Consider the following 8,428-nt stretch of genomic DNA (forward strand, 5'->3'; position numbering starts at 1 on the left):
AGCTGTGTGGTTAGCACCTCACCTGTGCTTAGTCAGCATTGTGCGTGATGGGGAAGGAAGGGACAGTGACCCCTTTGGCCAGTCCTTGTCTGTCTCCCCATGATGAAATGAATAAAATCACACGCTCTACCAGGAAAGAGGAGGCAGCCGCTAGTGGAGCCAGTCCAAAACCGCCTTCGTCTGCGACCCAGGAACGTAGATGATTCACATTAACCTCCTCATTTCTTTTTTTCAATCATTCTGCAACATAGTCTGCTCTGTAGATCAGAGAAAACAGAGGCTAAGAGAGGAAAGAAACGTGCTCTGGCTCACAAGGGAATGCAAAGTGGGAATCTGGCAGGCCCCAGCATAGACCACATAGGGGTTTTCTAAGGAAACTCTGCCTGGAAACCTGACCCCCAGCCCCACTTCTCACCGACTCTGATCCCCAAGTGCACTGGAACAAGACAGCAACTCTATCTCCCACCCCAGGTGGAGATCTGAAGGACGAAACCCCCGACTCCTCCCCTTGGGCACAGGCACAGCATCTTCATCTTGTAGCTGATGTGGGGGAGGCCAGCCCGGGGGGGCCTCGGCTGCTTGGACGCTCATGCCCCTCGGATCAGAAACAAACACGATCAGGAAAAAAGGCTCCATGGGACTATACACACATTTATTTTATATTTTTCCTATGAAGGCAACATCAACGTACCCTTTTCAAATCACTTTTCTGAAAAGAAATTTTTTGGAAATGCATTCTTTTTCCATGTAGAGCATGCACTAATGTGTAAATTTACAGAAGCAGTTTGAATGGTTGCTCAGTCAATGGCAAGGTAGGCTTTTTTTGCAAGATAGGCTTTTGTTTTTGGAGCGGTGATAAGTGTCCCAGTTTCACAACTGAGCCCCAGACTTTGTTCAAGCCTTTACCTAACTGATGAATTAAGGCTGCAAGAACGATCTTTATGGTGTAAAATGATTAATTACATGAGTAAAAATGACTGGATTTTTGAGTCACGCCAAAGTTAAAGACCGGGGCCAATGTTTTAAAAGAGAGGATGACACTTCACAATTTCATCATTTTGAGTCATTTTTATGTCACGTCAACAATAACGTTTTCGCTGATTATTCTCACCTCCCTTGCTGGCGGGCGCTTCAAAGGAACAAAGGGGGGCATTGTCACACTCTAGGTGTCTTTGTTATTGTTACTTTGTCAATAGGTAAAAGACTGCAAATAAATGTATCAGGGACTATGTGATTTTTTAAAAATTTTCAATATTCATCTCTTATAATTAAAACAAAGTATTCGGATATCCACAAGCATGTTTGGATTTTTTTAATGCCTTGAATTTTGTGTTTGGGAGTCAGAGCATACTAATGTCTCCATATCCTCATATTTGGAATCAGCATGCAAAGTTTGGCTTTCATTAACGAATAATCACTTACATTCAAAAAATCAGATCTAAGTTCATGACTTCACCATTCATTTCTGCATACACCTGGCTGCAGATATAGTATTAGAAAAAACCCGGGGACAGCATGTCAAAGCTTTCTATACTGTTCCGTGAAAGCTAGAAATTAAAGAGCCCATTTTTCCAGCAGGAAGTAGCAATTTATTCCACCAATTCTCTTCTACTTCCTCAGGAGAACCCCATCTGTCCGATTAGAAGCAAATGGTCTTCCCCTTCCAGAATGATTCCTAACGTCTTTGAAAAGCTGCTCAGAGTTCCCCTCGGGTTTCCTTATCACAGCGGCCAGCCTGGGGCGGGGAAGGACACGTCGGCCCAGGTGAGCTCTCGCTGCAGTGAACCTGTGCGCGGCAGAGGAAAGCAGAATGATTGCAGGGTGAGAAGCCCCTCTGGCTTACTGCAGTGGGTGTACGTCTTCTCCCTGACGCTTCCTGGCTCAGGGAACTCTTACTATAACACAATTTTAAGTAAGCTCTTCATTTGGGAAGCTTACTGACTCCGTTTTTGGCATTCCCGTTTTTTACAGAGCATCGTGGAGGTCGTGATCCACCGTGGACTGTGAGTAAGATGAGCTGGAGGGGTCGGGGAAGTAGATCTGGAGGAGCCTACAGTACTGGCAGAGCACGGAAGAGCCCCCGCACATTTTGAAGAGCTGGATGATGTACTTGCGAAATTTCTCCCCCAGGAAAAAGTAGATGACTGGGTTAAGGCAGCAGTGGACAAAAGCCAGGGTCTCTGTGGCCTGAAGGGCATAGTCCAGGTGTCTTTCAAAGGTGCAGTCCTGGATGACCTCTAGGTCCACCAGAGTCTCCAGGAAGAGCACCACGTTGTACGGTGTCCAGAACCCCAGGAAGAGGACCACCACAGCAAAGATCATCTTCACCGCCTTGTTCTTCTTCTCGTTTTTACAGTGCTGCAGGGTCCTGATGATCATGGAGTAGCAAAAAAGCATGATCCCTAAGGGGATCACCAGCCCTAGAATGTTGATCTCCAGGGAGCTCAGAACCTTCCACCGAGTGGCGTTGCGCGTGTACTTGGTTTTGCAGTAGGTACGCCCCTCCTCTGTGTAACAAGTGCTGAATAAAAGCCCTGGCAGGGAGACAAATACAGCCACTGCCCACGTGACCAAGCTGGTGATGACCCCATAAGTCACGGTCCTGGCCCTCAGGGAAAACACCGCGTGCACAATGGCCAGGTATCTGTCTATGCTCATGAGCATGATGAAGAATATGCCACTGTAGAAGCCCACCAGGTACATCCAGGAAATAATCTTGCAGAGACTGAGTCCAAAAACCCACTGGTCCGCCGCATAGTAGCCCCAGAAAGGGAGGCAGAGCACGAAGAGCAGGTCCGAGATGGCCAGGTTGAGCAGGTACACGTCTGTCATGGACCTGAGCCGCTTGTACTTGAACAGGACCAGCACCACCATGGAGTTTCCCAGCAGACCAAACAGAAAGACCAAGGAGTAGAGCGGGGGCAGGAAGATCCCCCCAAAGGCTTTGATGCCTTTTTTGGTGCAAGGCTCGGGGATATTTACATAGAGATAGTAATTGTTATAGATGCTGTCATCCATGGTAGTGTCTGCTACATCCGTGGTGTTCATTTTCAAATCTCCAGGCTCCCCCAGGGCGGGTCTGAGTCCAACCAGAAGAAGCTAAGGAGGCGGAGGGCAAACAAGATTCCTGTAAGAACAAAGCAGATCAGAACAGTGCTGAGTGCAGAGAACAGCTGCTTCGTATTTTGCCCCAGATCATTCTCCATCCTTTCCAACCTTCCCAAGTTGAAGGGCTCAGGTCCTCACAGGCCAGTGCAGCCAAATGAAATAAGTCTGACCCTGTCCAGCATGGCTCCGTTGGTTGGAGCATCGGCCCGTACACCAGAAGGCTGGAAGTTCGATTTCCGGTCAGGGTACACACCTAGGTTGCAGGTTCACTCCCTGGTTGGGGTGCATATGGGAGGCAACCAATCAGCCGAGAGATGTTTCTCTCTCACATCAATGCCTCTCTCTCCCCTGCACCCTCTCTCTTTTAAATCAATAAAAAAAAAAATTAAAACAGTTTTTAAAAAAGAGTCCTGCCCTTTGGAGTCAGACAGGTCCCAAATTCCAGCTCTGCCACTGTTCTTGCCCCTCTGCTGAGAGCTCCGGTTCCCTCCTCTGTAAGAGGGACTGTGTTTCTGAAAGGTAGCCTGGGTTACTGCAGTCACTTGCAGGAAGTTCAAGGCTAGCTGACATCCCCAACAGCACTATACTGAGGGCCTTTCCCACATAAAAACAGAAAGAAAGTATTTTAACACCTGCCTGTAATACCCCTTTAGATTGTAACTCCAAAAATTACTTAGGTGATCATTAAGCTAGAAGGAAACCAGGTTGGTCATTTGCCTTTATATGAAAATTCTTATTCCTCCTACATGCTTTGCACAAAGCACGTTCACTGGTATTGCCATTCACTCCCGCTCCCGCACTCCCGTCCCCAGCATCCCACCCTCCCAACGCAAACTGCTTCTCCAAGCCAACCAAGCATACCGAGCCATGGTGCAGACAACTCATGGACGATTCAGAGAAGTTAAGTTACTTTCGAGGGCCACACAGCTATACACAGAGCTTGCTCTTCAGACTCTGAGTCCCAAGGACGCACTAGCAAAGCAGGTCGGGGGGTGTTGAGAATGGAAGGACTCTGATTTATGGTTTTTGCTGGTTTCCACGGTGTAAACACACCCACCACGGACAAGATCAAGCTACCAACTGCCTGGTGAAATTCCTGAATATTTCACAACCAGCTCTTGGACGTTGGCGCAAGTGGGTTCCCATGCCCCACCGCCCAGATTCGTGTTCGCGCCGGAGCGTCGTCTCAGGTGGGAACGCGCCGGCCCTCCGGGCCAGCCTCTCCCCGGCCAGTCTGACACTAATGCAGCAGACCTGTTCTCAGGGCCCTTCCTTCCAAAGGTTACAGCACGTACTCAGCTGGGTAAACTGAGGGAAATGTTCGGTCTTTTCATCGAAACCATACATGAAAATCAATCCTATGCACTGAATCCTATCCGAGTGGGAATTAGTATGACAGATCTAGAAAAGGCACATCAGAGCCAGAAATAAAATCTCTGCATCCTCCACCACCCTCCTTTCCTATCTAAATCGGCAGATGAGGTGAAAACCTACTTCAAGTTACAGACAAGGTCACAGCACTCTCATCTCCTATCCACATCAGCAGATGACGAGGTTAAAACCTTAAAGTTCCACACAAGTCTACGTGTGACTCAGAGCAATTTAGGAATGAGCTTTCTGACTCAGAGGCAATTCCTCTTTCTTCCTTTCTTTTACATTACAATGTGCATCCAGTATTATTCTGTATCAGTTTCAGAGGTACAGCATAGTGATTAGACAATCAAGCACTTTACAGAGTAGCCCCCCCACACACACAAGTATCTCAACTATCCGCCTGGCCCCATACATAGTTACTATATTATTGACTTTATTCTTCTCGCTTTCTTCTTAATGGTGTCCTGAGGCTCCTTATTAAAACCGTCTTCACAGTGCTGAGTAATTCACAGCTACTCCCTTACCTCCCACCCTCACCAGCACACACCCAAACACCTAAACTCTCTGTTTCTCAAGTGAGAGGTTTTGGTTCACTCCAGCAAACAGATGCTGAAGACTGATGCATCTCAGGGTCCCCCCAAAAATGCGTTAAAAAATTGCAATTCTATTTAAACAAAGAACAATTGTAGTCTTTCTGCACCATATTGCCAGTGAAAATTAAAGAAACAAAAGAGGCTGAGGAGTTAGGAAATTATCAGAACACACTAAAGTAAACACGGCCGGCAAGTGTTTTGAATTATTCTGCCATCCTTATTTGTACGGTCTTAACCTAGGAGTCTTCCTAGAAGTGAGAGGCAGAAAAGTGTATATGTTCAATGAAAATTGTCTGCATGTTCTGAGCACGTGGACTTAGGCCAGGTGTGTGCATGAATGAGTGCCATCAGATGAGGACTTGGAGGGTGTGGGTCCAGGTAAAGATCGTGTATGACCTCCAAAAATAGGAGCCAAATGTGAGCACTGGACTGACCAAGATGCCTAAGTGATAGGACTGGGGGAGTGGCTGGCCAGCTTCAGTGCTTCCAAAGGCTTCACACCTGTGCAGAAATCAACCCACAGCCCGGGAACGGCCCCATCCCTCTGCACTTACCCTGCTTGTCTGACAGTGGCTCTGAGGAAGGTCTGTGAGGCAGTGCCAGACTTGCTCAAGAAGCAGAATCAAGAAAGACAGGTGCCTTTGAAGGGCACGTCTTCCTGTGAGCTCCGACTCTGTTCCTCGCCCATCTCTGCTGAGTTCAAGTGGTTTTTTTTTTTATAGAAGAAAGAGAAAATGACTCTTAATGACCCTTAGTGACTCTTAGTCACTCATTTCCCAAAACTGAAAGCTAGATTAAGGAGAAAAATGAAGTAAATTATTAAAAAGAGAAACCTGTAAAAAATCCTTGATTTGCTGTATTTCTAATTTTAAAACTGTCCTTTTAGCTGGCTGTCTGCAGCAGAAGTGATCTTTCTATTCTGGATATTCTGAATCAGGGGGCTGCTTGTTATTTCCCCGTCGTGGATGCACAGTGGCAAGCAATCGAGAGGCGTGATATTCTCTGAGCAAGTGGCATCTGAAGAGGTCAGAATGAGAAGCCAGACATACTCAAGAAAAAGGGTGGTCAGGTAGAGAAGAGAAATGTGTACAAATACACATGTCTGGGAGTGACCTGGAAGACCTTAGTCAGCCACAGTCAACAGTGGAGAAATCCTCAATCTTGTGCACGAGACATAACAATATAGTTTCAAGCCCCTTTAAAAGGCAATGGGAAGACCCGTCCCCCAAGACCCTTGTGCTTAGAAATCATGATGATGTTACTGAGGGTGATCTTGGCAGAGTCCCTTTGGGTTTGCTCCGCGGTTGTAGCCAAGGGGCTGACACCAGTCCTGTCTTTTGTGTATCTGTCCTCAGCTTCTGTGGGCTTTCAAACGCTGTCCCTCCACGTGAATAGAGTTGCTTAGTTCTGCAGTTCAGCTTGAAAGAGCCACTCATGTCATTTTTCTTGAGGAAGCTGCCGGCACAGAAACTAAAAGATTGACCTAAAGCAGTGTTGATCAAACTTTTTTCATTATCACCCCACAAGGAGTCTTTCTGGTTGTTTTTTCCGAATCACCTCCCCATGAACTTTTAATACCACAAACTGTATATCTGTTTATGTAACATACGCGTATTTGTACTTTACACATAGAAAAAGTTTTTTTCACCCCTGGGAACAAATTTTTGCCAGGAATGCTGTTAAAACCCTACAAGGCGAGGAGAGCCCCCCCGCAATAGTTATCCACCCCAGAATGTCAGCAGGGCTGAGGGCGAGAAACCCTAAACGACACCAATGTTCCCCAGACCAGGTGTGAACTATGCATCCAGATTCACAGATAGCCTGAAAAACAAAACAAAACAAAAAAACCACAAAAACAAAACAAAACAAAACAATAAAACCACAAAAACAAAACAAACAGAGATCTGCGGTCAAATAAGTTTGGCCAATGCTGGGCTTGGGTTCAGGTTAAATGTGGTTCCTTACTGTAATGCTTCTCGGTGGCTTTCCAATCCTAATATCATTGTGAACTCAGGAAGGCCGGCATTGAATGAAAATGTCCCGGTGAATCTATACCCACTACTCAGAGCAATTTATAAAATAACCACATTTTTTAAAATGTGGAGGCTGAGGAAGTTTCTACCATGGAATTGTAGACCTTAAGGGACAAATTAGAGAGCTGAGGGGCACCGTGCGGACGCTGTGAAAGCACGCACCCCCGCAAGGCCATGGCCACTCCCACCTGAGCACGCCGCCCAAGTGTCCCTGGCCCCTGGCTGGCAGGATGGGGGTTGTTAAGGTTCTAGAACATGGGATAGATATCCAGAGGTCCAAATCACCATAAGTGATCATTGGTCAGTGTAGGTCCTGAGTTGATCCCTTAAAAGCCAGTGAATGCTCCCAGGACTGGATCTGGCCGCGTGATGGGCATCACCGGTCAGGAGTGAGAGAAACCACCAGCGCCAGTGTCCATGTTGGTAGAGAGCACTTGCTTGGAGGTCTGCTCACTCTGGGTTTGGGGCTCAGCGCCACCACTTTATCGCTATGGAACTTCAATGTTCTCACCTGTAACGGTGATGATGCATGAGGATTGAGGAGAGATTGATGAGCTAATGTTTGTGGAGCGCTTAGCACAGTGCCTGGTGCAGCGGTGCACAAGAGGGACAGCAGCAGTGAAAATTAGTGGGACGGATAGAATGCACAGGAATGACGTTCTCCCCTGAAATAGCAGAGCCTGGCATGCTGCCCTCTGCCATAAGTAGGAATCCAAGACATATTTGGACTTAGACTCAGTGGGCCACGTTTGATTTCTGAGTCAGTGTTCATATTAAAAGAAGGTTTCAGGTTTGCAACAAGTTGCAGATGTCAGCGTTCAGATTTAACGTTATTGTCCTGAAAAAAAACACTAAATAGGTTCTCCCTCCAGAAAGGGTTTCAAAACTAACCAACCCTGCCGCACCCCCCCCTCCCCCACTAAAAAAAGGATCGAGTTTTCTGTAATGCCTATTTCATAGATGGGGAACAAGAACCTAGAGAGGGGAGGTGGTGTGCTCAAGACAACACGGCCAGAGACACAGGACCTACACCCCTCACTTTTTTACAGACACCGTCTTCCCCTGGGCTGAATTTCTGAAAACTAAACAGGAGCAGGTCATGAAAATTACCCCAGGGCAACCCTCCTCCAAACCGAGGTGGTACGCAGCACAGTGCATTCCCGAAAGAAAGCACTAACATGAGACTACAGCGCCCCCTGGCGTTAACAAGCCTTATTTCAGCACCGAAGACATCCAAGTACTTCACCCAGCCCACACAGGACCTAAGCCATCCACAGGGACCAGCACAGTATCTGACATTGGAAGCCATACCCTTCCCAA

The 8,428-nt window shown here is 47.1% G+C and overlaps 1 protein-coding gene across 2 annotated transcripts; it reads right to left on the minus strand.

The window, feature by feature from the left end:
• Window positions 1-642: 642 nt before the first annotated feature.
• Window positions 643-5,685, minus strand: CCR4 (C-C motif chemokine receptor 4). Of its 2 annotated transcripts, none has more exons than XM_045857194.1 (2): window positions 5,630-5,685; window positions 643-3,127 (listed from the first exon to the last, which is right to left on the minus strand). In XM_045857194.1, the coding sequence occupies exon 2, from the start codon at window positions 3,046-3,048 to the stop codon at window positions 1,966-1,968; it is 1,083 nt and encodes a 360-aa protein (XP_045713150.1). In that variant the 5' UTR covers window positions 3,049-3,127; window positions 5,630-5,685; the 3' UTR covers window positions 643-1,965. The 2 variants fall into 2 exon arrangements, with proteins under 2 accessions (XP_045713150.1, XP_045713151.1); XM_045857195.1 differs by having other exon boundaries at window positions 643-3,099; window positions 5,630-5,673.
• Between the last annotated feature and the right edge of the window lie 2,743 nt (window positions 5,686-8,428).

This window comes from Phyllostomus hastatus, unplaced genomic scaffold (assembly GCF_019186645.2).
Source record: "Phyllostomus hastatus isolate PE091 unplaced genomic scaffold, TTU_PhHast_1.1 phas_scaffold_129, whole genome shotgun sequence".
Taxonomy (NCBI): domain Eukaryota; kingdom Metazoa; phylum Chordata; class Mammalia; order Chiroptera; family Phyllostomidae; genus Phyllostomus; species Phyllostomus hastatus.

What these genes read in the sequence shown, in the direction of transcription:
- CCR4 (XM_045857194.1), bottom strand. Translation starts at nt 3,048, where the DNA reads ATGAACACCACGGATGTAGCAGACACTACCATGGATGACAGCATCTAT.